Source organism: Pristis pectinata, chromosome 7, assembly GCF_009764475.1.
Source record: "Pristis pectinata isolate sPriPec2 chromosome 7, sPriPec2.1.pri, whole genome shotgun sequence".
Lineage (NCBI taxonomy): Eukaryota > Metazoa > Chordata > Chondrichthyes > Rhinopristiformes > Pristidae > Pristis > Pristis pectinata.
In genome coordinates, this window is record NC_067411.1 from 90,795,214 (window position 1) to 90,822,778 (window position 27,565).

The window sequence follows — 27,565 nt, forward strand, 5'->3', positions numbered from 1 at the left end:
GATGTCACCTCCCCCTCCCATCCGAGCACAAACCGAGAGGAAGTTGCAATGTTGTTCCATTGCCTTCTGCGGTTTTTGCCTGTAGCACACGCCCCGTTGCACGATGACATGCCTTAGATCAGCCAAAAATATCTGGTTGGGGGGGGGGGGGGGGGGGGGAGAGAGAAAGCAGAAAGAAGAATTTGCAAAGCTCCAACCGTGCGCAGGGAAGTTCCCCAAATACTAACTCAAATCTCCGATTCTATGCTCAAGAAATCCGCATGCATGAATGAATCAAATGCATTTCAGGGGATGAACGGTGACGGGACTGGTCCGAGCTGTGCAATCTTTGCAAACCCACTGGCAGTCACCAGGACAGCCGATGGTGATTTCACCGGCAAACCTATTGCAAAGTTAGTTGTCGGTTACTTTAGTCCGGTGCCAAGTTTCAAACTACGGATCGCCTCGGACGTCTATTCCTCCACAAGTGTGTTCGGTTGGAACGGCGCATTCGCTTTGCATTCGGTTACTGTCGGAAGATTCAGAGGGGACGATCCGTCTGAGCGCATTGGCCGTTGGCAGCTCGGAGCTCCACGATTGACAGCCGTAAACTCGAATCAACAGTCTCAGGGTTAAGAAAATGGGAAATGCTTGAAACACACAGCAGGTCAGGCAGCATCTGTGGAGAAAGGAACAGGGCTGACCTTTCATCAGAGCCGTGACTGTGTCAAATAAAACAAACTGCTACAACTTGAGATAATTTTTGAAAACGTATCCCTTTTTGGCTCAGAAGGCAGGGGTCATCACGGTGGAATACGCAGAGCCCAGGAAAGTTCACGTGAAAAGGACCTCGCTGGGGATTTCGCGGCCGGTTCGCTATTGCTGACATTCTGGCGCAAGGAGAGAACATTTGTGACAGCTCATATACAGCGTTCTCTTTCACACTCTCCCACACAGCCTTTGCCTGTCGCTCGATAGCTTTCCAGTCTCTCTCCCTCGCACGTCTCTTATACACGCAGTCTCTCTCTCTCTCTCTCTCTCTCTCATACAGTCTTTTCCAGCCCTTCTCTCACAGCCTCGCTCTCTCAGTGCGTCTCCCTCTAACATAGTCTCCCTTTCCCACCTACTGTACCATCCTGTCATACGGTGTCTCCCTCTCTCACACTGTTTCCCCTTCACACACTTGCAACTCCTTCACTCACAGTAACTCCCTCTAATACACAATAACCTCTCAGTTTCAAACACGGCACCTTTTAGTCTCTCCTCCTCGCTCACTCTGTCACACCTATCACACACCACCGACCCATCAGTCAGGACGTTCGCTGTCTCTCTCTCTCTCATAATCTCACCCTCCTGTATTACACGCTTTCTTCCCGTACTCCCTCACATAGCCTGACATATCACATCCACCGTTCCTGCATTCCTTTCACAGAGTCGCTCCTTCAGTCGCTTGTTGCCTCTCCTTTTATCACACAATCCCCGTCCCCTCTTCAGCGGGCATTCCTTCCATCTCACACATACTCTCCCAGTCACATTGGGCCGTCTCTCTTGCACTGATACACAGACTTCCCTGCCCTCTGTCTCTCCCGCTGCCTTGGAAAGGACTGCCCTCTTTGCACGGGCAGACCTCTGGAACACACACACACACACACACACACACACCCTTCCGCGCGGTTCTCTACTCCACACCCCTCCCCTCGCATCACACAGCATCTTTCAATCCTCCTCCACATCCAGTCTCTTAGACCCCCCCCATCTTCTCTTCCTCAAAGACACACCCTTCCTCAAGCACCCTCCCTCCCACAAGTCTCTCACACAGTAACCCCCTCTCACTAGTCCCCTCAGTCACACACTGTCCAATTCTCTCTCAGTCCCTCTCTCTCTCTGTATCTTCATTTTGCCCCAGTCTCGCTCATTAACTCAGAATCTCTTTCTCTCTCTCTGACACAATTCCATCTTTCTCTTACACAGACTTCTTTATTCTACCCCCTTCCCCGACACGGTGCCGCTCTCTCACACAGCCTCTCACTCCGACATAATTTCAGAGCCAGCTACCGTTCTGCGGCCAGCGAGGCCGGTGGGTGCGGCTCAGTGGCGGAGACACGCAGGCTTCTTCACTTCACCACTCGGGCCTTTCTGTTCAATTGACAACTTTTACAAGTCGACACCGGGATGAGCAATGAGAGGGACAGCAGGCGATCGGCGGCGGGGAGCCCCCGGGAGTCCTACTTCTCGGATATCCGAACGTTTCTCATCGCTGAGTGCCTGCTGATGCTGGCGCAGGGTATCAGCGGCGCTTACTTAGTAAGTATCGACCGGGAGCTGAGCGAGCACTGGCGACAGAGACGGAGTGGGCTTGCTTTGGATAAGCAGATACACAGATCAATGTGGGCTAATGAATTTCATTTGTCTGATGACTCCCACTCAATTCTGATAAAAGTTCTTCTGAAAGGTCATCTCTCTCCACAGATGCTGCCTGACCTGCTGGGCATCTTCACGTTTTCTGTTTTTATTTCAGACTTGCAACATCTGAATTTTTTTTTTTGCTTTCGCCTAACTTCACCGCGACATTCTGTGCAAACCCTCCTTAATTTCCCTTAGGCAGTGCGATCTTCCAGTTTGGACTTGACATCCCGGCGTGTCCGGATGAGAGCCCTTTCTGCAGACTGGGCGGTTTCAGTATAAGAGATCAGACGCGGGTGTGAGGTGCAAGTAGCGGGGTGGTCACTCGACGGGAGAGATACAATGGGGAAAAAGGGGCGGGTGGTTCTCTCCGACCACAGCAGCCCACATCTGGTTTGTTTTATGAAAGTTTCCAACTTGGACTGACACAATTGTTCCACGAATTTCAAGCGTGACTAAAGATGCCAAAAAGTAGCTGTGCCGCCCTCCTGGGGTTTTTACATCTCCGAGCAGAATCTGTCCAAACGTGAGCTGATATAGTTAGCTGCGGTGCCGCCCAGTTGAAGTGAAGTTGGCAGGGCTCTGACGGTTGTTTCTTGCAGCTCTGGCGACCCTTTCCCACATCCCGGGGTCGGCTTCATATTCAGCGCCTTGCATTCAGACTTATCTGCCCTTAACGTTTACCTAAAGCCATGGGTAGGTCCCAGAACATTCTCCACTTGGACTGCTGTCTACTTTCAGCCCTTACCGTTCACTCCGTCCCGGTGACTAAAGCAGACTATACGAAATCTTGGAATTCGGATCTAATGCCCAAATCCCATATCCTGCCCTCCGTGGAAACTGCCGCAGCTGCTTGTACAAGGTTGTCCGCCCCCACCCACACCTCGGCTACTTCACGGGTACTTTTCTATTCCAATGTGCTCCTTGTTGAAGGTTCCAACCTGACAAACCTGAGTGACCATTGTTCCTGCTGTTTCTCCCCTTTTATGCCAGTTCACTCATCTGCTGCTTTCTCTCTTTCTGAGTGTTCTAGTTCCCTGTACCTCCATGCATGACTTGTAAACTCCACAACAAGGTCTACTTATCTCATTGACCTCGCCCCCCACTTCTGTAAATGGCAGCCTGACATGCTTTGATCCTCAGACTCCACAGGTTAGTGCATCCTTCACCCCTCAACCCTTTGTCTTGAAAATATAGGAGAGACTCCGGCCTTCTCCAGAACTGCCTGCTTAAACACTGGCCCCTGTCCTCTTCATACTCCAGTTCCACCGCTCTGAAATTTCATCCAGGTTCTGGTCTCCCCTGTTGGTCTTCCGCACCAGGGCTTCCCACTATTTCCATATATGGTCCTTCTTATATAATACAAGATATACCCGCTGATTGTCGCTGCTGTTGTGTGGTGATATCTCTGAGAAAACGTTTATAATTATCTTTTATCTTTTTTCATTAAAAAAACTTGGACAGGTGCATGGATAGGAAAGGTTTCGAGGGATATGGGCCAAATGCAGGCAAATGGAACTATCCTGGAGAAACAAAGGACTGCAGATGCTGGAAACTAGATGAAAAACACAATGATGCTGGAGGAACTCAGCAGGCCAGGCAGCATCCATGGAGAAAAGCAGGCAGTCAATGTTTTGGGTCAGGACCCTTCTTCAGGACTGAAGATAGGAAAAGGGGAAGCCCAATATATAGGAGGGGAAAGTGGAGCAGTGATAGGTGGACAAAAGAGGGGTGGCGGGGTGGGCACAAGGTGGTGATAGGTAGATACAGGAAGAGGTAATGATAGCCAGGTGTGGGGGAGGAGGGGAGACCAGATCCACCAGGGCAATGGGTCAAAGGTAGAAGAGAAAGGGAAAAAAAGAGAGATAGGCTAGGAAAGAGAAGAAGCATGGTTGGGGGGAGGTGTGGGGAAGGGGGTTGGGGATTACCTAAAGTGGGAGAATTCAATGTTCATGCCAATAGGCTGCAAGGTTCCAAGATGGAAAATGAGGTGCTGTTCCTCCAGTTCGCGCTCGGAATTCTCCTGGCAGTGGAGGAGGCCGAGGACTGACGTATCTGTGATGGAGTGGGAGGGGGAGTTGAAGTGACTGGCAATGGGGAGATGCAGATCGCGGTTACGGACAGAGTGCAGGTGTTCTGAGAAATGGTCACCTAGTCTGCATTTGGTCTCACCAATGTAGAGGAGGCCACATTCGGAGCACCGAATGCAGTAGATGATATTAAGTGAGGTGCAGGTGAATCTCTGTCTTAGATGGGAATCTTGGTTGACATGGACCAGTTGGGCTAGAAGGCCTGTTTCTGTGCTGTATGACTCAATAAGTGCGAGGTAAAAGCACCATGGTTGGTCGCTCTGTGGCATACTGCACATTGAATTGAATGTTAGTGCCATTTTAAATGGGAAGTTTAGAATGCACCATTTATTCACGCACCACTGAACAGTGTGAACACCACACATCACTGCACAGTGCTATTTAGTGAAGACACCATGGCAATAAATTCTGTCCTTTATATACTGTTCAATATTTTACCTAAGCTGTTAAAACTAAACTGGTTTTACCCATGTAGTGCTTACAACCAATTGCCGGAATTATGCGCCCTGTTTTGTAATTCAAATCAAAGTGTCCAAAAACAGCATTTTTAAAATGTAAAGGGTGCTGAGCTCTTTTTTTTGAGTTTGCAGGGAATAATTTTTCTGAAAATGTTTACGTTTTTTGAATCACAGTTTGAAGAATCCGTGATGTGCTGGCAAATGTCACATATCCCACTTTTGTTACCCTGGTGTTCCAGCAATAACAAAGCCATGTCCCAGGGGACACTGACTCAGCTGGTGAATTCAGTGTGTGAAATGGAACTGATCCAAAGATCCCAGAAAACTTGTTGGTTGGATTTCTGATTTTTTTTTTCACCTTGCCTTGAATGCTACTTGATGACCTTAGCTTTCCTGGCCAGGGTTCCTTTGTTCGATTGCTATCCATTGGAAACAATAAAACATTAAATCAAGGCCAGTGTGACTGCCAAGATGGAAGAGGAGCAAGGAAGTTTTTCTGATATCCTAGTCAACAGCCTCTAACCAACACCAACAGCAGATTGATCTAACGCTTGCTGTTAGCAATAAGCCACCACCTTTTCTAGATCCAAACGTGTTGAATTGCTGCCCCAAACTGTCCTAATTCAAGATGAGGTGGTCCTGTATGGAAGCAAGGCCTTGTTCATGTGGGTGGCCCAAACAAGCCCCACCCACAGAAATAGCTGAGAAACTCCAAGCCTCTTCCCCAAGCTTAGCCAGCTTTCAAACCTAACAAGGGTTATGAATACTTCTGGATGTCTCTGATGTTCAGAAACATTCAAAAACATGTAAAGCATCAATAGACTATTCACACTTGTTAAAAAATGATTAAATATTGAAACATAAAAACTTGAACACATTTAAACAATTAAAAGATTTGAGCAATTCAGCAAGAAATGTAGAGTACCTTATCCTTATCTAGGTCACTCACAGTCATTCGTATCCACTGAACAGTTTCTGTTTCTATCCAATACACTGGTTGAACAGGCAGATTCCTCAGTGTAATCTCTGGAAAATTGGAACAAATGTTTAGTCTGTCATCGGACTCCATGAGGAATTTCACATCAGAAGGTTGCTGGGTTAAGAAAGGTCAACAAAATTTGGGATTTCCATATTTGTGTGAGAATTCCAACATAATGGTATTTATCCCGATGAAAGCCGTCATAGAATTGTTGGCACATGCCTGCAATTTCCAGCCCAATATCTGTTTATTGAAAGGTGTTTTATTAATACAGTATCTTGTTATCCCCTTGGACCTGCTTCCTCCTTGTTGTTTCCACTTTCTCTCATACACGGCCTGTAAAACAATCTGTCTACTTTAACACAGGCTTTCCCTTACATTCCTGAAGCAAGGAGGTGGAGTGGAGTACAGAACAATGAATATGTATTTGAACTTGCCACTTTCTCATTTTACTTTAAGCTGCAAAAATGATAATATTATTCAAACAAACTGCAGCAGGAGAAAGAAGAACTTCTTTTTGTCAGGTGGCTGTTTTTTCACCTCATCCTTGTTATGAGTGTAATTGTGGGGCAATTCACAATTAGTCTGGAGTTATCACTGTGTATAAATTATAGCTAATTAAATTCAAACCACCTGCACCATTTATGGTTGGCTATTTGAATGCAGAAATTGAAGACTTATGAATCAAAACGTGTTGTGCAAATAAGCATGTGATGTCTTCATTCTTGCTCTAGAACAGACAAGTAACTCCTTACAGACTCTGAATCATTCTGAAGGACAAGATATACTTGCATTTAGAAAAGTAGAGATTGATTAGGGGTAGCCAGCATGGCTTCATCCGTGGGAGATCTTGTCTTATGAATTTGATTGAGTTTTTTGATGAAGTGACAAGGAAGGTTGGCGGGGGGAGGGTGGTACATGTAGTATATCTGGATTTCAGTAAGGCTTTTGATAAGGTTCTGCATGGTAGGCTGCTCTGGAAGGTTAGATCACATGGCATCCAAGGAGAGCTAGCAAACTGTATACAAAATTGGCTGGATGGTAGGTAACAGAGGATGATGGTGGAAGGATGTTTCTCAGACTGGAGGTCTGCGACTGGTGGTGTGCCCCAGGGGTTGGCACTGGGCCCATTGTTATTTGTCATCTATATCAATGATTTGGATGAGAATATACTAGGAATAGTTAGTAAGTTTGCAGATGACACTAAAATAGGTGGCATTGTAGACAGTAAAGAGGAGTATCCAGAATTGCAGTGGGATCTTGATCGGCTGGGTAGGTGGGCTGAGGAATGGCAAATGGAGTTTAATTCGGATAAGTGCAAAGTGTTACATTTTGGAAGGATAAATCAAGGTAGGGCTTTTACATTGAACGGAAGGGCCCCGGGTACTGTTGTAGAACAGAGGGACCTTGGAGTACAGGTGTATAGTTCCCTTAAAGTGAAGTCAGGGGTAGATAGGGCAGTGAAGAAGGCTTTTGGCACGCTGGCCTTCATCAGTCAGGGCACTAAATATAACAGTTGGGAAGTTATGTTGCAATTGTACAAGACGGTGGTGAGGCCACACTTGGAGTACTGTGTTCACTTTTGGTCACCATTTTATAGGAAGAATGTGATTAAACTGGAAAGAGTGCAAAAGAGATTTACAAGGATGTTGCCAGCATTTGAGGGACTGAGTTATAGGGAAACGTTGGATAGACTGGGACTTAACTCCTTGGAGTGTAGAAGACTGAGGGGTGATCTCATAGAGGTATATAAAATCATGAGTGGCACAGATAGGGTGAGTGGTCCTTTTTCCAGTGTTGGGGAATCAAAAACTTGAGGACATAGTTTTAAAGTGAATGATGAAAGTTTTAATGAGAACCTGAAGGGGTAACTTCTTTACACAGCTGGTGGCAGATGCATGGAACCAGCTGCCTGAGGAAGTCGTTGAAGCAGGTTCATAAGAAGTCTGTGGACAGGTGTATGGATGACAAGAGTTTAGAGGGATACGGGCCAAGTGCTGGGAAATGGGATTAGCTTGGATATACATCTTGGTCAGCATGGGCAAGTATGGGCTGAAGGGCCTTTTTCCGTGCTGTACAACTCTATGACTGTTAAGGAACTGATGTCAGACAGATGACTCAAATCTAAAGCCCATGGGCCAATGACAGCTTTATGCTCTGCATTCCTTTTCATGCAGAACTTGGAAACTCACTTTTACCATTTCTCTGTAGCTATGAGGCAATGATCATGGTGGTCTTAGTTACCTCTAACTTCTGAATGTAATTTTCATGAACTGTGGTGTCATTCTGTTTGCTGAGTGATATATTCTTACTTTTTAAAATGAGGCTCTGCGTTGGTGCATTACTTTTCCACCACTTAGAGACAACAGAAGAGAATATCCCATCCTATTACCCACACACAGAGTCTAAAGATAACGTTGCTGCATGCCTGGTTCATCAGAACAGAAGTGAATTATGAGGGCTCAAAATTACTAAGTTTGGCTTGATTGGGGATTGACAAATGGACATTTTTCTCAATAGTATAATTAATGGAATAGACTGCTAGCAGAAGAAGTTCAGGCTAAGACACTTAACTTGAGAAAGGACCAGAATATGAGGGAAAGTCTGAGATGAGCAAAAGCTTGAGATGTCTTGAATAGGCAATTGGGGAAGTGTGCCCACTTGGGTCTGTTCCTTGGCTGACTGAGTTTATTTGGTAAGTAGCTGAACCATAACATCTAGAGATGGACTAGTTTCAAACCTTAGTCTTTCTGATAGAGTCACACAGATGGGAACAGACCCTTCAGCCCACAGAATCCACCAACCGTTACATTAATTGCATTTTATTTCCCCCCCCCCCCCCCATTCCCATCAACTCCTACCAGATTCTACCACTCAGCTGAACACTAGGGGCAATTCACAATATACAGTTAACCTACTAATCTGCATTTCTTTGGGATGTGAGAGAAAGCTGGAACAGTTGGAAGAAACGTAGTGGGTCACAGGGAGAACATAGAGTCTGGCTAATATCCTAGGAGGATCAAGAGAACTAATTATAACCTGGACTATTTAAAGTACAAAAGAAAAGAAAATTGAAAGTTCTATTCAGAATTCCATACACAAACTTACCGAGTCAAGGAGCCCTTACTTTAAATGAGAAGGTCATTTCATCAGAACTACCTATCCCATTGTAACTAAAGAATCATCAGCAAGTCTCCACTTCCTGCTCCTGTACCATGAACTCTGCTGTCCCTTAATGACCCATCCCTGTCCTTCCATTTCATTGACATGCTGCAGTATCATCCACAAATACTCCATTTTCACATTTATGCTGCAACATCTGACCAAAACTTCTGTTATCTCCACCTCTTTCACTTGCATTTTTGACAGCTTCCCTAATATCCGATACTAGCCTAAGTTTCCACCGTGATGAGTACTGCTATGTTTGGTTCCTCCATCAAACCATTCCCTAGTCACTGGCTCTGTCCTTCCTTCTGACAGCTGTTTGAAACTGAACTAGATTGGTGTCATATCTAACTCCGAGGTGAGCTTCCAGCCACAGTTCCACACTATCACTAAAGCTGCCTACTTCCACCTCTAGCATGATGTAGGACTCTGCTCAGGCCTTAGTTCACCTGCTGCTGAAACCCTCAGCCATACTTTTTTACCTCCTGACTTAACTACTCTGATATACTACACAGAAGCAAAACACCACCAGAAATCTGAAAACGAAGGATATGATAAGATATCTTTATTAGTCACATGTACATCCAAACACACAGCGAAATGCATCTTTTGTGTAGAGTGATCTGGGGGCAGCCCGCAAGTGTCGCCACGCTTCCGGCGCCAACGTAGCATGCCCACAACTTCCTAAGCTGTACGTCTTTAGAATGTGGGAGGAAACCAGAGCACCCGGAGGAAACCCACGCAGACATGGGGAGAACATACAAACTCCTTACAGACAGCAGCTGGAATTGAACCTGGGTCGTTGGCGCTGTAATGGTGTTACGCTAACCACTGCACTAAGCAGGAAGCGTTGGAAATGCTCAGAAGGGAAGGCAGATGAGATTTACTTTCCCTGTTACTATCCTTTATCACTTTGCATTACCATTGCTTTCTGTCATTTAATCTCTTCTGCCTTCCACCCTTTTACAGACTTTATTTTTCACTTTCTCTTCTTTACCTCCCTTTCTCTGCATCTTAAAATCTGTTTTCCTGAAACTTTTCCCAATTCGGATGAAAGGTCATCAACTTGAAATGGTTGCTCCGTCTCTCCATTCACAGTTGCTCCCTGACCTAGTTGGTATTCCCAGCATTTTTAGTTTTTATTCCAGTGCTCTCCCAGCTGGCCTCTACATTCCACTTCTTGTAATTTTGAGATCAATCAAAACTCTAAAACCTGCATCGTGCTGTATTCACCCATTCCCTCAACGCATGCTGAACTCCAGGGTAAGCAATAGCTTGATATTAAAATTCCCATCCTTAATTTAAAATGCCTCCATGGTCTTGCCTGTATAAACATCTTCAGCCTTATAAATCTCCAGCTGCATTCTAAATTCTGGTCATGTTATCATCCTTAAATTTAATCACTCCACTTTTGATGACTGTGTCTTCAGCTGGTAAGGCCCTTAGCTCTGAAATTCCCTCCTTTTCTCCAACACCACCTTATTTTTCTGTAAGAAGCTCTTCAAAATCTATCTCTTTGTCCAAGCTTTTGACTTAATATCCCATTTTGTGGCTTGGAGTCAGTTTTTATTTGATTATGCAGCTGGGATCTGCAAATGAATGTCTTGCTATGGTCAAGGGACTTTATAACTGGAAGTTATTGTTATATTATGTGAAATTTCCAGATTTAGCTTCTCTAGGTGACATAGAGGTGCTGCAGCTGTCTCACAGCTCCAGCGACCTAAATTTAATTGCGACCTCAAGTGCTGTCTGTGTGGAGTTTGCCTGTTCTGCCTGTGGGTTTTGCTCTGGATGGTCTGGTTTCCTCGCACATCACAAAGAAGTGCTGGTTATCAGGCTGATTGGCTACTGCAAATTGCATCGAGCATACATAGGTAGTGGAAGATTTAGAGGTTTTTTTAATGGGCACATGTGAGAGAATAGGTGACATGGAAATAAGTGGGGAAATAGGATTGATGGAATTGCTCTGAGAACTATCATAGACTCAATGGACTGAATGACCTCTTTCAATGTTGTAAGGCAATATGAATTTTAACATTAGAAGCAGAGTGGAGAGCTGTAACTCAGCATTGTATTAGTTTGCTGATAACATTTCTGAGCTCTTGCAGCTCATGAATTTGACAATGCAAAACAAAATTGCATGGAAGGTTTAGGAAAGAAAGGAATTCTTGAAATGTGTAGCTGCACCTCCTGTGATGGACTGCTCCAACATTCAAAAAGGAATGAGACATAAAACTGGAAATCTCGACTGAGGTTGTCAAAAATCCTTAATTGTGAAAAGCATCCAGAGAACTTGTTCTGTCAATGCTCACCCAAAGAGCACAGAAGCCACAATAAGTGCTCATTATCAGCGGGTTGTAGTTCTAAATAGTTACTGAAAACCAGTAGGTGTTTCTTTTCACACATTTTGCATCGCTTGTAAAATTAATGGTAAATCAGATAACTAAATTGAAATCTAGCTTGGAAATAAGATGCACAAGTGGAAGCCATTTGATATGTGGAGTGTTTTGGGTCTCTTGTAGTCATGTTTCACATACAATGGTTTGTTTCATGAATTTTTGGGATTTGGCTGTTACTGGCAAGGTCAGCATTTATTGCCTGGTAGATGTTGGGTGGGGAACACACACAACAGAACCTACTGAATTTTTCTTCTATTAATTAAAGATTTAACTTTCTCCTGACTTGGTTCTCCTCTCTCTGCTGAGGCCACGACATACCCCATTGCTTGCCCAATCTAGTTGCTTTGAGGCAGTGGTGGAGGTGAGCCATCTTCTTGAACTACTGCAGTTCTTCTGGGGAAGACATTCCCATATTGCTGTTAGGAAGGGAATTCCAGGATTTAGACCCTGTGATGATGAGGGACAAGCAGTATGTTCCAAGTCAGGATGATGTGTGACTTGGAGGGGTGGTAGTATGATATTTATGGTTAATATGAAGCTATGCGAGTAGAGCAGGGGAGAAAGATAACATTCAGAAAAATCAGACTAATTAAAAAAGATATTTGAAGGAATGCAGATTGAACTTTAGTGTAAATGAAGGCTTATTGGAAGGGGAAAGCTGAAAAATAAGCGGGCAGTCAGTGGTAAATATGGGAGATAGAGACAGTCGTTTATGGACTTTTACTTGGGGGCATCTGAAACAAAATTCAGAATGGGCCTGGTGGATGTTGTTGGGTGGGGAACACACACATCAGAACATACTGGATTTTTCTTCTATTAATTAAAGATTTAACTTTCTCCTGACTTGGCTCTCCTCTCTGTGCTGAGGCCATGAAATGTCCCATCACTTCTCCAACTAAGACAGACATTTACTCACTACTTGTGATGATTCAGAATTCACTAAAGAGTTAAGCTTATTTTGCAGAAAAAAAAGCAGAGATGAGGGAGGAAAAGAAACAGGCCATGATATTACACTGTGGAATATGTGTTAATATTTGCTAAAACTTCCATTAAAAATGCAGAGAGAAACTTCAGGCAAATGTTTGAAATCCTTATACAGTAATTATACTGTTGGCTTGGTATGAATTCACAGAACTCCAGGTGCAGATCTGTCTGAGCCACTTCCTCCTTATTTATTTTATTTTAATAACTTTAGTAGTCTAGATCAATGAACATATTTGACGGGATCTGTTGTGATGTATTCTTTCATCTGTGTTTTGTAATAATATATTTCAATATATTCATTGGCACTACTTTAATCATCTGAAAGTGCTGTTGATAAATGCTGAGGGTGGTAACTTAAGGTAGAATTTCACCGGAACATACTGGGTTGGGTGATGCAGCCTGTACCTCACACTTGCCTCTTGTGATATTCAGTGGTTGCACTAACCTTCTTGTAGCCACATGGCTCCCAGTGCCTTTGTGCTGTCAGAAGGCCTCTTCACTTTTTCCAAATGTTTCTGATGATCAGGCACATTAGAAAACTGTTGGGGGAAAAACTGACTGATTAAAAATATATTGGTAGGATTAAATGTAAACAAAACATTTATTTAAAAGCCCATGAAACTGATGTTAATTAGTTAAAATCCATAAATATGTAACAAATTAAAGAAAAACATACAAAAACACTTACCTAATCTTAGCTGTTAAATGAAGATTGGCAATCCCATACAACTGAATGGTACCTTGCTAGATAACTGTTTTAAAGCTGATGGTTAATTACAATTACAAAGTGTAACCAGCTTTTCAACTCAGCTATGGAGAGAACACCCCTTGACTCAATGGTGAGTGCAGGGACAGAGGGAGAGAGGTCTGATATGCAGGCATCTAATCTCCAGGACAGCAAGTAGACACAGAAACCTGGAACACTGATGGAGAACTACTGGCCAGCTCCAGTATGTGCATCTGTGCATTCTGGCCCAATATCGTCCAGCTAGTGTTCCAACAAACACAAGTGTAAGCCACTGTGAGAAGATGGTGCTAACACATTATACTTTAAAGATTTTGCATTTCATTAACTGTTCATTGTAGTGGTGATAACGGGAAAGTGCCGTTGGACAAAAATGTCACTGAAGCCAAGCTGGAACTGCAAGGAACAGCAAGAAAAAATTCTCTTGTCATTTCTTGCAAATAAAAATGAAGTATTTTTTGTAGTTCTGTCCTCTACAAGTCAGGAGGGGATGGGAAAGAACCTGTTTTGTTATCAGTCGGAAAAAGTCAGAACAAGTCAAAATTATGAACCATACCTTTATGCCCAGTTTTTAAGTGAGCGCCATGTATCTGAGGTGGGGAATGGAAATATCTCACCAGTGGCATCATTCAACTTGTTCATTAGCACTCACTGTTGTAGTACCCAGGTAATTGAATTGACAGCAACTATAAAAGCAAAATTTGAATCATTTGTCTGTGTCTTCTCATTCCTGAGTCATAGGACCATACAATCAACTAGGTCTGGTTAATGAAAACATTATCTGCAAAATTTCTCTTCAACTTTCCTGAAGCATAAAATCTAATACATGTTTATCTTATATGTTTGGCTATTATATTCCCTAGCATCTCTTACCTGTTGTGGAGAGGACCGATTGTATCTTATTACAGGTAGCTGTTATAAGAAAAATGGTCTGTATGTGGAGTGGGTAAAGTTAGTTGCACAGAAAAATTGAACAATTATTGTAACAGTTACATATGAAGTTAAATATTGAAGTAGAGTAAATAAATTCAGACCTGAAAATGCAGTTAGCTGTAAAAACGCCGTGAGCGGGAGAGGGGAATAATAATTGTAAACATACATTCTGAGCAAGTATACCAGAGTCTTTACAAGCTTTTTAGGGATATAATATTACTTTGATATGAGTTAATTGCATTTTGGAATTATATTGAGTCTATACTCACGAAGAATACCAATGGAAGTTAGAAGTATATTTCCTGCTGCAGCATCATAAAGTGGCAGTATAGGGCAATTTTGAGAAACATTCACAGATTAAAAAAGACCTTGAAATACATTTTTTAAAAATTCAGTTTTGAACCAGATGAATATGATGCTATTAAGAATGATCTGGAAAATCCCAGCAGGGAGGTGGTGACTGCAGGAAGTGCAAGTTGGAAATGGAGTTGTATCATTTTGGGTTGAATCTCCAAGCCACATTTCCTGAAAGTGTGGTGGTTTACCAGAGGGTGGGACTGCAGAATTGATCTAAATACAAAAAGCCAGAAATACAGAAATCTGAATGTGTGTAAGAAAGTTTTGGGAATACACACCCGGCCAGTCAGTACCAGTAGTAAAAGAAGTCTGGTGACAGTTATAGTGAACAACTTTTTTGGAACATCTAACGTTCTATCTTTAATGTTAACCTCAGTTCATATGCTAACCATTCTGCTTCATATTTACAGCACTTTGTGTAAATTGCACCATGACTGAAACCATGGCAGATTCTTGATTTGTTTAATTTTTGTCATCATCAAAAATCTTAAACTTAGGCTGTTATGACTGAATTCCTTCCTTAATACGAATAATTTATTGCGATGCAAATAAGGGAAACAAAGAGGAACAGGCTTTTGATAGATGGCAAGCTTTCTCTCAGATTGGAATTGGGTTGCGATCTAAAGGAATGTTTGTTAAGTGTAGAGAGCTTGCAATCAGATGAAGTTGTAGTGTCTGGTGAGAATAATGTCCCTAATCACTGAGGGTTAATACTGTTGGAGGGAAGAGAAAATTGGGCTGGAGGTGTCCAAAACATTTCTAGACTGCTCTTCAGAGGATGATGAATACCTCTTCAGCTTCTTAATCAGTATCAGTGCTTGTGACAAATTAATATTGTAATTGGTTTTCTCAAGGACTCTTGGATTCTTTTATGTTGATGCAGTTGTGGGGCTGCACTGAAATCTAATGTTTATGATATTTTTATTTGTTCCTTCTATTGCAAATAAGCTAATTTCCTTTTGGCAGTGTAGCAGGCTGCCTTCAAGGGAAAGGCAGGACCTTTTTAATCAGGACCTCATGATTGTTTATGTGAACCCCTCAGAGAAATAAGTGAAGAAGTGTTCCTTCACAACAATTCATTTGTAATAAAAAGCTTGGAACCATTTCCTGATTCTGCATTTTCATTAAACTTGAATGATCTCTTACTTAAAAAAAAAGGTAAATCAGAAAATTTTTGATTGTGAAATGGAATAGTTATATGTAGGTTCCTGGACTCTGACAGGCTGTTAACTGAGTCACTGGTGGGTGGGTGGTTGCATTGGCATACCCCACCTCTCAGTAATCATTGAGCACAATGTATGCACCTATGGACAGATGCCAAAATACAGTTCTGAGGACAAAACAGGGTAGGACTTACCTAGTGAATGGTAGGGCTCCAAGGTGTGCGGTAGAACAGGGGGACCTGGTAATACAGGTCCGTGGTTCCTTGAAGGTGGCATCACAGGTAGATAGGGTTGTATGAAGAGTTTTTGGCACTTTGGCCTTCATAAATCGGTATTGGTATTGGTTTATTATTGTCACTTGTACCGAGGTACAGTGAAAAGCTTGTCTTACAAACCGATCGTACAGGTCAATTCGTTACACAGTGCAGTTACATTGAGTTAGTACAAAGTGCATTAATGTAGTGTAGGTAAAAACAGTAACAGTACAGAGTAAGATGTCACAGCTACAGAGGAAGTGCAGTGCAATAAGGTGCAAGGTCACAACAATGTAGATCGTGAGGCCATAGTCCATCTCATTGTATAAGGGAACTGATCAATAGTCTTATCACAGTGGGGTAGAAGCTGTCCTTAAGTCTGGTGGTATGTGGCCTCAGGCACATTGAATACAAGAGTTGGGATGTTACGTTGAAGTTGTACAAGACATTGGTGAGGCTGAATTGTGTGCAGTTCTGGTCACCTACCTACAGGAAAGATATCAATAACCTTGAAAGCGTACAGAGAAAATTTACAAGGTTGTTGCCGGGACTTGAGGACCTGAGTTATAGGGAGAGGTTGAATAGGTTAGGACTTTATTCCCTGGAGTGCAGGAGAATGAGATGAGATCTTATAGAGGTATCCAAAATTATGAGGAGTATAAATAAGGTGAATACATGCAGGCTTTTTTCCCTAAGGTTGGGTGAGACTAGAACTAGAGGACATAGGTTTAGGGTGAAAGGTGAAACATGTAAGAGGAATCTGAGGGGAAATTTCTTCACTCGGAGGATGGTGCGAGAGTGGAACGAGCTGCCAGCGGAAGTGGTACAATTATAAAATTTAAGAGAGGTTTGGATAGGTAGACGGATGGGGTGGGGGCAGGGGTGGTTTGGAGGGATATGGTCCGGGTGCAGGTAGGTGGGACTAGGCAAAAGATTGGGTCGGCATGGACTAGATGGGCAGAAGGGCCTGTTTCTGTGCTGTAGTGCTCTATGGCTTTTTAATGTCCCTCCAAAAGTGGTTAAATTTAAATTCCTGCCCACACTCAGAGTTGCTGATAACTCCTTTGACTGCAGAAACTGAAGTTTCCTTTTTATTTGTCTGATGTTTGGGACAGTTGCAGCCTGTACATCCTCTACTGTATTCATAGAATAATTGGCTCATTGATAAAACAATAACATTGGCGGCATTTGTCCCTTTTGTTAATGTGGATGATTCCGTCCTGTTTTGTAAAATTCATACAGTTGTGGGAACTGTAATTTCAATGCACTTTCATCTGTTTCAAATATTTCAGTGGCTTTGGTGCTTTTGGCCCAGGATACTGAATCCATTTAATAGAGGGTAATATAACCTCCAGCCTCACTATACTTTATGTAATACCACTCTTAAATTGTCAATAAAATGTTTTTATTCTCACATAGAAAACCTCTCCTGTAAAATATTCGTATTCTTGGAATCTAAGCACTGAAGTTGTAACTCTTAACAACTGTAAATGACTGTACAACTAGAGTAGTAAATAAATGTACTTGCTTTCTAAAAAATCCCTATGTATGAAATACAAGAATTTTGTTTTATGAGCATCTGATCATCCCATCCCTAGCTGAACTGATGATATTAACCACAACATTGTTGTGTTAGTGTTTTAAGATCGATTGGCTCAGAGCCTGACAGCATTGTCGAAAGTGATAGATTTAGGAATGACGCTTGATTATAACCCATTAGGTATACAGCTGCATCAACAGCATAGAATGGTCATACAAGTTACCAAAATGTACCAGGCAGCTGGACGGTGTAGGGGTAGAGTTGGCACTGAAGTCACCAGGGAGAATCTTTCCTCTTCACACTATACTCATCCTGCAAAAGCTTGCTTCTGGATTGCTCTTGTCTTGAGTTGGTCTTGATGCTTCCCCCTCCACCCCCCCCCCCCCCCATTTGACTGTGAAGGGTATTTTGAAGTTGTGTTCATATACACTTTTTGAGCAGAATTTAGAAATCCGTCCTATATTTCAATCATTTCCCTTATCATTGCATTTATTCAGTTCACGCATAACACCTGGTGTCAGCAGGTCCTTATCATAGATTTGAGCCTGGGTGCCCTCACAGTTTTGATTTACTTTAGTTACAAAAACATGAAGGTAGTGGTTTATCCTTGGTTGAAGTGTACTGGTCACCTCGTTGTTAAGTAACAAGTCCACGTCTTTGCCCAATTTTTTTGTTGGCTCCTTCACAATTGACAAAAAATATATAAGTTATTAACTGGGTTCCTGCTCTTTTTTTATTTATTGCTCGATACTTTTGTTGAGACAATGGTTTGCACCAAGTGTAAACAAAGGTCAAAATTTTACACATTTTGCTTGCGAGAATAGGAGAGCACACATGTAAGATTCCATTCTCTACCAGTAGGACAAATGACACATTTAGGGATGTCTTTAAATCACCTTGAAGCACAGACATAATAATTTAGCAGTTTTCTTGTGATTAGTTTCCAGCTCTCTAATAGGATTTGAATGCAGTGACTGCAAATTACTAGCAGAGTACTGTATGGCAACCATACACAATGTTTTTTTGTCATACCACATACAACTATTGATGCAGACAACAAAACTGTGTTTACAAGCAGATAATAACCTATTTTTCACAAAAGGGTTTATAAATATGCTGTGAAATAGACTCAAACCCTGGTGTAAATAAATGTTAAACCAAGTTGATGCCTTTTAAAACTAATTCTCCTCAGTTTTTAATATTGACAGTACTTTTCTCATGTGTTTCACAGGTCAGTATTCTAACAACACTGGAGAGACGATTTGACCTACATAGCACTGAACTGGGAGTAATTGCAAGCAGCTTTGAGATCGGAAATCTCATGATAATTTTGTTGGTGAGCTATTTCGGTGGCAAGGGTCATAGGCCACGACTGATCGGTTGTGGTGGAATCATAATGGCCATTGGGTCTTTATTTTGTGCACTGCCTGAGTTTCTAAGCCATCAGTATCAATACAAGCAGGTGGATACATCAGCATTGAAGGACACATGTATGGCAAACCTTTCCTTGGAGGAAGAGCAAATTGCAGTGGAAAAGAATCTAAAGACCTGTGCAGAAACAGAAACAACAAACATGATGTATGTCCTGGTTATTGTGGCTCAGGTTATCATTGGGGCTGGAGCAACTCCTATTCAACCGCTTGGGGTCTCCTATATTGATGACCATGTACGAAAGAGAGATTCATCGCTTTATATTGGTGAGTACTTTTTTTGTCGTTCTCAGATTCCCTTTCGAAAGCAATAGTGTTGTTAACAATTCCTTCCAGTCATACATATTTCCAGCATTTATTGGATGAATTAAGATAATGGCAACTTTTTCATTTGATCATTTATCAGTCATCTGTTCTATTCAGAGATTGTGGTTTGAAACAAGATGCAATAATTGTATCCACAGTTAACTCCAGAGTGAAACTATTTAAGGCTTATTTCACTTTCAGAATTCACAGTTAATCTGTCAATGACTAAAGAGAAACTGATTTCACGATCCTGTAGAAATTCAATCAATATGGTAACTTTCTACGGTGTCCTTGAAAGCTAAATGAAGACTACTGTAAACATTAATAGAGCATAATTCTCCGAATGAGTTAATTTGGGCAAATTGTTGACATTTAAGGAACTTCACTCTACCATAATTGCCCAGTGGTTTCAAAATTCCACTCTCAGAAATGGCAGTTTGACAAGACGTTTTTCTTTCAATATATTGCTTTCCAGTTAAAATTAATTTTACTCTGTGGTAACAAAGCCGTTTTAAAAAATAATTTTTGCAAGTCATCCACAAATGTTCTTATTGAAAGTTACCCCAATTGAAGAAAAAAATGGAAGAAATTCAGAGGAAGAATGTTTATAGAGTGCATTCTGAGCAAAAATACTGGAGTTACTGTGTTTTTATCAATTAGATCAGTGCTTTTCCCATTTTCTCTGACAAATTATTGTAACCTTTCATAATGTTCATGTGGACCTTTAACAACCACTGTAATACTGTCACTATTAAATGGAAAATGGTGGTGGTTTACTCCTGGCAATGAACTCATTTTGCTCTCTTATCCTTGTCTCTGTCTTCTCCCATTCTTGCAAGTGTCAGGCGTCAACCAACATTTTCAGATTGTAAAAACATGCCAAATGTTATGCAATAAAATTACCTTTTAACTTAGAGGGTAAACAGAGTTGGTCTTTTACTTTCACAGTTCTACTGTTAACCAGCAAAGACACCTTTTTAAAATGATATTCTTGGGATTAAGCTACTGCTGGGAAAGCCACATTAATTGGCCATCCCTGGTTACCCAAAGGAGACGCAATAGATCTTCTCCTTGAATTGTTGCCGTCCTTGTACTTTTGGTATTGGTTGCAAGGTCTAAGAATTCATAGGGCAATGCTGAAGGGACCTACAATAAATGTCGAAGCTACTGATGGAGTTGTGTGTGACCTGGAGGAAAACTTTGAGTTGATGGCATTCCTGTAACATTGCCGTCTCATTCTGGTGTTAAGAGAGCAGTGGTCTCGAAGTGTTGCCAAAGAAAACTTGTGTTGCCACTGTGGATCCTATTGATTATATGTACTGCAGTCATATCTGTGATGTTAGAGTTGGATATTAATTCCCCCGGCATAACAACAAGCAAGTTAGCTGTTCATAGTGGTCTTCTTGGATATCCAGTCATACTCCTTTTTGGGTTCAATCATCTCTGTAATTATTAACTTCCTTCATCCATTTTATTTGATCTTCAAAGACTATTTATGTAAAATATTTAAGATTTATCGATGGCAACCAACTGTGCAGAGAAAAACTCACCCTAAATGTTGGGTGAGGGACGTTATGATATTTTTATCCAATGATAACACTGATCTTCCTCTGAATGAATGAACGGGGGATGGTCAGTAGGTCGTGTGTGTGTGTGTGTGTGTGTGTGTGTGTGTGTGTGTGTGTGTGTGTGTGTGTGTGTGTGTGTGTGTGTGTGTGTGTGTGTGTGTGTGTGTGTTCCTTCCTATTGTACACATTGTGCTATCCAGATTTGAGCAGTAGGTGGTAAGGACGCTTAATTTTGAGACAGTTGTTTTGCAATTCTGATTGAGTATCAAATAATTCTCAAGAGTTGCTAATGCAGTTAAGACACAACACCAGAATACTCTTAAAAAACGTAATAATGTAGGGTTGCAGATGCGTAACACACAACTTTATAAAAGAAAGAGCTCGGCTGATTAGTTGCTCGTAAATTAACTTCCTTTGCATCGGTTGAAGTTTGTTTTATTTTAAGATGGGTGAATGATTATGCATTGTGACTTTTTGTGTAATTTACATGAATGCTTTTGTTTCCCATTGATAAAGTTTATAAGAAAATCAATATCTTGGGCAATACCAACACATCCCCAATAATAATTGTTTATCTGTAAAGAGAAAACAAAACTAGTACACACAACTTAAGCATTGATATACAAAGATCTCATTGTTTTCTGTGGCAGGAAATTTGAAAATCTGTGGAGAATTCCATCATCCAATGGTTCTTCAGAGTACCTTTTAGACACAAATAAGTATATTATTAAGAGTTACAATGGAACTTTGTAGAATAAATGTACATTTGAACTGGTCTGCTTCCCCTAGCATAGGAAAATTGTTGATTACTAATCAAATCCTAAGTGATACACCAGTCCGATCAACGAACCAGATAAAGCGACAATGAGGGAAGCATAAAGCAAGTTGGAAACAGGCATAAGAGCGATTGTGAGAAGTGATTGGATTTACTGATATGCAAGGAGGAAGGAAACTCATTGACTCTAATCACCTTGGCCAAATTTCACATCAGGTTACTCACAATTGCCCTCTACAGTGGCCGAACAAGTTACTCAGTTACATCGGATGGGCAACAAATAATGACCTCCATAGTGATGCCCATTTTTCAGTAACTAATATAAAAGAAACATGCAGACATGTCAACAGAGGAAATGTGAGCGTTATGCAGAACAGGAAGTAGAGCAAAAGGGATTCTGTGATTGGCCATTTTGAACTGACCGACAGCAGGCCGTTTTGTAAGGAATTGCTGCTGTTAGCTGTCTGTGACTCATCTCGTTTCAGAGTTCAGTGCGTGGTCAACCAAACGCAGGTATAGGAGATGCTGGTGCATCCAACCTCCTGCTCTGTTTCTGGACTTGGCGATGAGTACGGATGTATAGGTGCACCTCTCATCTGTCAGGGAAGGCAAGGAATGGTGATGCCAACCCTGCTGAAAAATGTATGAGTTCTTTTCTTTTTCTTTATTTTGCTGTTTTACTTATTTGTTAGTGTTTTAATTTGGGTTTTCAAGTTGGGGCACACAGTGGTGCAGCTAGAAGAGCTGCTGCCTCGCATCACCAGAGACGCGAGTTCAATTCCGACCTCATGCTCTGTCTGTGTCGAGCTTGCACATTCTCCCTGTGACTGCATGGGTTTCCTCCGGGTGCTGCAAGTCCTCTCCAACACCTCAAAGACATGCAGGTTAATTGGCCACTGTAAATTACCCCTGGTGTGTAGGGGAGTGGTAGACTCTGGGGAGAGTTGATGAGAATGTGGGAGAATAAAAAAAACGGATTAATGTACGATTAGTGTAAATGGTTAGTGCAGACTCAGTGGGCTGAAGGGCCTGTTTCTGTGCTGTATGACTCGAATAATAAACTTGTTGAAAATATTTGAATCTGTTTGGAGTTTTTAAATGTTGGCAAGTTGTCAGAGGTTCTCAGGGTGTGTTCAAGGGGTATAGATACCTCACCTGAGACCACTATGCCACATGGAACCTGCACTGCCTTGTGGGTGTGAAGCCTCAGCTCACCTGGCCCCCTGAATCTCAAAGTTTCTTCTGGGTTGGGGATGGGTGTCGTTGGGAGAGGGGTGGTGAGGGCGCACTGCAGCCAATGCTCCCAGGCAGCCAATTGAGTCCAACGCAGTTTAGCCAATAGTTGCTTAAGTTATATGAGGGTTTCTGGCAGTCTTGAATAAAACTACATGGGAAGATTGGGAGAACCTAGTGGAAATTCTATTCCCAGACGATAAAGAACCAGGGATTGTAAAGCCACAGTGACAGTTATAGCAGGGCAAAGATACAGTTCACATTACATTTTGTCGTTGAACATTGGCACGGGACATCAACTGTTCATACATTAAGAATGTTTCAACTCTTGCCCTGGTTTAAGTTTGTTGTCAATGTTTCAACTTGAGCACCTGATTAAAGTTCACTCCTGCAAGTGCTAATTTATCAATTGTTCATTTAAACACATGAGACCCATGCTTCATACACACTGAAGGCTGGGATAGGTTCAGTGCAAATACTGTACTCTGATTTGCCTTGTTACTATGAGGTCAAACAGCTGTTTTTGGAAACAGTGAACAGAAGAGCAACAATATATTGGCAAACAGATGAATGTGAGGGCAATCAAGAGACTTAAGAGACGTAAATTACCATGTAAGCAGGCATTTCTAGACTTTAATATCTCTTTGGGTCTTGACCTGATTGTTCAGATTGTTTCCAATGTTTTCTGTCTCCATGGATACGTAGACATTTCCCATCACGCAGTTTCAGGATCTTCAGAGTTTCCTGCCTTGTGATTTCAGTCCATTGACTCATGAGTTTTTTTTAATCCTGTGTTCCAGTTTTAAGTTTAGTTCTATTTCAAACAACTTCTCATACAAAGGTTCCTCCCAGCTTATTCACATTGTGTAGCTTTCTAAGTCATTCTTTTGATTACACACAATAGGTGAAGCCTTTTTACCAGGTTTGCCAGTTGTGACCCTCCCTACAGCACTCTTATCATTTACTGCCATTTACCTACTGCTGCATTGTGACCTCCTTCACTACCATCCATATAGAAATAGCAGACATGGTTTAAATAGCATTTCCAAAAGGAATGTTAATTACCCACAGGAGGGTAGTTATGATGTAAATTGGTACACAGTGCAGTGACACAAGCTCTCTTCCCCCTCCCCCAATGGAAAAAGATTATAGAAATATTAATTCTGTCAAACAAATAGCTTTTAAAATTTAAATAATACACAATTCAGTGCATGTCTCTTCAATAGTGTCATTCTTAACTGCTGTCCTTGAAAGGGCACAATAAGTGCATAAGTGTTCCAAAAACTTCAGCATTATTCAGGACGATGAGATTAATATATTGCATACTGTGATCCATTTCAGTAGTAGTGATACTATATTTGAGGTACATTATCCATGGTGTAAATTAGAATGTTAACTTCATAAAGATTCATTATTCACAGGTTAGCAAAACATTACTCTTTCTTTTACTATATTAAGAGGTCTGGATGAAGAGGGTTATTCTGTTTGGTCTGGACTTCTTAATCAAGGAATCATTTCAGATATTACATTTTAACTGTTGACATAAGTGTCTGAAGGAAATCATGGTAACTCAGTACCAAAAGGGTGGGGAAACTAGGTGGTTTCAGATTGTTTACCTATTCCAAATGGTATGCAATGTAATGTAAAACTCTATTGCTTATTAGTAAAACTGGCTGATTTCAGTGGGAGAACCCAGAAATATGTGCAGCAATATCCTATTGCTGAAGGATCCACTGCCAGTTGTGGATCAAAAAAAGGGCCCACAGTAGATCAAGTGGCAAACAGGATTGAGTTCTTAGAGTAGATACGAGAAGCAGCTAGTTCAATCATGCTTGGCTCAATTTCAATTCTAAAATTAATCAATCATGCAGTTGAAAATAGCAAACTGCACAACATAAGAAATGAAATAGGACTGTGGTACAAACTAGGTTGACTTTACCCAGACACAGTGATTCCCAGCTTTCTTAGAAGATGGTGTAAACATACTCTGTGTGGACTGTTGAACACGTTTGTCATGATTAATTTCAGACAAGCTAAATAATGAAAAATGTAATAAAGAATAATTTTCTGAAAAAGTTATTCAGAGTATGAAGAGATTCAAACAGTACTCAAAAGCAGCTGCAGCATCTTAACCATTTCAGCAGCTTGCCAATGCTATAGTTCTGTCTTGGCTTCTTCCAAAGCAATTGTGAGCTTTGAAACGGTGATTTCACATGTTACACTAACTCCATTTTAAAATCTTCAGGTGTGCTGTCACTTAATGTAAGAAATGAGACCAAAAATAGGGCATTTGAGCCCTTGCCCCTGCTCTAACATAGGTCTTGATCATGGCTGATATTCTCCTTCAGTCTCACTTTCATGTTCTAACGCCATATTCTGTGATTCTGATTAAATCCAGTCTCTGTCCTGCTCAGCAACTAACCCTCAGAGACCTCTTGAACAGATAAACCAGAAGAATCACTACCCTCTGGGTAAAGAAACTTCTAATCTCAGCCCTGAATGACCCATCCCTTATTTTGAGACAATGACACCTGGTTCTAAATGCTATCTGAACCATAATTGCATACCTGTCCTGCTGCACACATGTCCAAACCCTGTATTAGGCAATATATGTATATCTTACAAGTGGTCTGGCTCTAGTTTAGGTCCCTGTACATCTTAAAGAGGCAGCATGTTTTTTAAGAATGACCTTTTATCATCATTGATGGTCATAATGTTAGCACTCATTCTGCTGGAGAGAGGAGCATTTTCTGTTAGAACCTTAGGTGAATGTTCCTGAAAAATGTGGGCAGTTCTGTGCAGAATTAATACATTTGCCTCTGTAACTGTCAAAAAGCTCAAGACTCCTGCACAAAGAGGTAAAGACATGGAAGTCTGTAGCTTTGTGAGAAATGCTCACTGGCGATTTACTGATTGTACTCCAAGTAATTGAGCTTACTTCAAAATATTTAATTGTGCTTAAGTGTTTTCCATGTGAGAAGTACTTTATAAAATTTTTTAGGAAGTATTCAATAGTGATGTATTTCTAATAGTTTTTGAAGAATTGAGAATGTGAGAGATGTGTTAGCTGGCCATCAAGGTATTTCTATGGTGTGGCTTGTTCTGGGCCTTCCATGTGAGGTCACTTTCAAGTGGAGAAGATCCTGATAAGTCCAGGGCCTCACTAACCATTTTGGAATCCCTTCAGGAAGGTGCTGCTAGGAGATCCATTCCATGTGAGGGTAAAGGACTAGGTGACTTGCTATTGCCAGGAAATTCCAGGCCCAGACAGACTAATATGCAGTGGCTCAGTAGAAAATGTGTAAACATACTCATAGTAATTATCAGTTTCTTGAATACAGAGCTTCTGTCAACAGCAAAGATTTAAATACCTGTATCACCAGGCAGCCCCTATCATATTTTAAATCAACTGTGGGCCACCCATATCAAGTGGATATTGAACAGCCTAAACTTGGCAGATAACTCTGAAGGAAACATGAGTGTTAAAGATTATCCTAAGGTAATTTGGTCTATTCTCTCTCAAGGAGGTAGGAGGGGGAAAAGCCTTTAAATATTATGGTGGAAAAAGCAGAGTGCGATCTAATCTTTTGCCTATAAATGGCACCAAAGTACCCAGGCCAAATTTGGCAACAGGCCACATTTGATTAAAACAGGGAAACTGAGGAGACTGATTCATCATTGCAGTTCATAAGGTACATATAGAGTCATGCGGCACAGAAACAGGCCCTTCAGCCCAACTGGTCCATGCCAACCAAGATTCCCATCTAAGCTACGCCCATCTGCCAAGTTCCTTTTAAATGTTGTTGATGTACCTGCCTCAACCACTCCCTCCAGCAGGTCAATCCATATACTGACCACCCTCTGAGTGAAAAACTTTCCCCTCAGGTTCCTATTAAATCTCTTCCCTCCTACCCTGACCCTTTGGGCTCAACCCTGGGAAAAAGACTTATGTGCATTCACCTTGTCTATGCCACTTGTGATTTTGTACACCTCTATAAGATCATCCCTAATTCTCCTATGCTCCAATGAATAAAGTCCAGTTAGTTTTTGGGAATTTTGATAGCATGGAGCCAGGTCTTGGAGGGGTGAGAGTAGCTGAAGCAGACGGGTGGCTGGGCCCAAGTGCTCTAGGGCCCAGCTTATGTTGGTGAGCACTCCTGACACCCTCCTGCCTTTACAGAAATTGAACTATTAGAATGATTTCTGGTCATTTTCTGTATGGCCTCTGGTGGTCCTTTGAAGGATTTCTGGCAGGTTGGTCAATGCAGAGATCACTAGCAGATCCAGAAGTTACCAGCTTTCAATCTGGAAGCTTGTGTATTTCCTTAATAGTCTGGATGCAAGCAACTGGAATCTGAAATTACTTCCTTCAATGTTGATTTTACTTACCAAGGAGAAAGTGTTAACTTTCCTTCTCAATCAGGAACAAGAAAATATGCACATAGTGTAAACTTGTTCTATCCACTTGCACATTTTGCTTCTGATAAAGATCTCTTGGTTCATGCTAGCTTGATACATTTTGTAATGCTTATAACTTAAAGCTCCATCACACCCAGGAACAAAACTAAATAAGGGATTAAAACTTCGGGCAGCTTGCCAACTCTCTTGGTATCTGATATCTGCCAGAAAAGCCACGTAAGTACCGGTGAGTGCCAAATATAGGTGAAAGTTTTCTGCGCAGCCTCTTGGAACCACAACCGATCTGTACAAGGTCATTAATGTCAGATTGTGAGGACATGGCCTTGGGGAGTGGGGTGGTTGGGTTCCAAGGTACACGAAGTACAGTAGCTTCTGAAGGCCCGGT

General features: G+C 41.7%; 1 protein-coding gene across 1 annotated transcript in view; it reads left to right on the forward strand.

The window, feature by feature from the left end:
* Nucleotides 1-656: 656 nt before the first annotated feature.
* LOC127572632 (solute carrier organic anion transporter family member 3A1-like) overlaps nt 657-27,565 on the forward strand; it is a 257,725-nt gene continuing 230,816 nt past the window's right edge. Inside the window, exons 1-2 of the mRNA XM_052020100.1 lie at nt 657-2,283; nt 18,681-19,146. Of these exons, the coding sequence (XP_051876060.1) occupies nt 2,152-2,283; nt 18,681-19,146 (598 nt within the window). The 5' untranslated portion in view covers nt 657-2,151. The remainder of the gene's footprint in view (nt 2,284-18,680; nt 19,147-27,565) is intronic.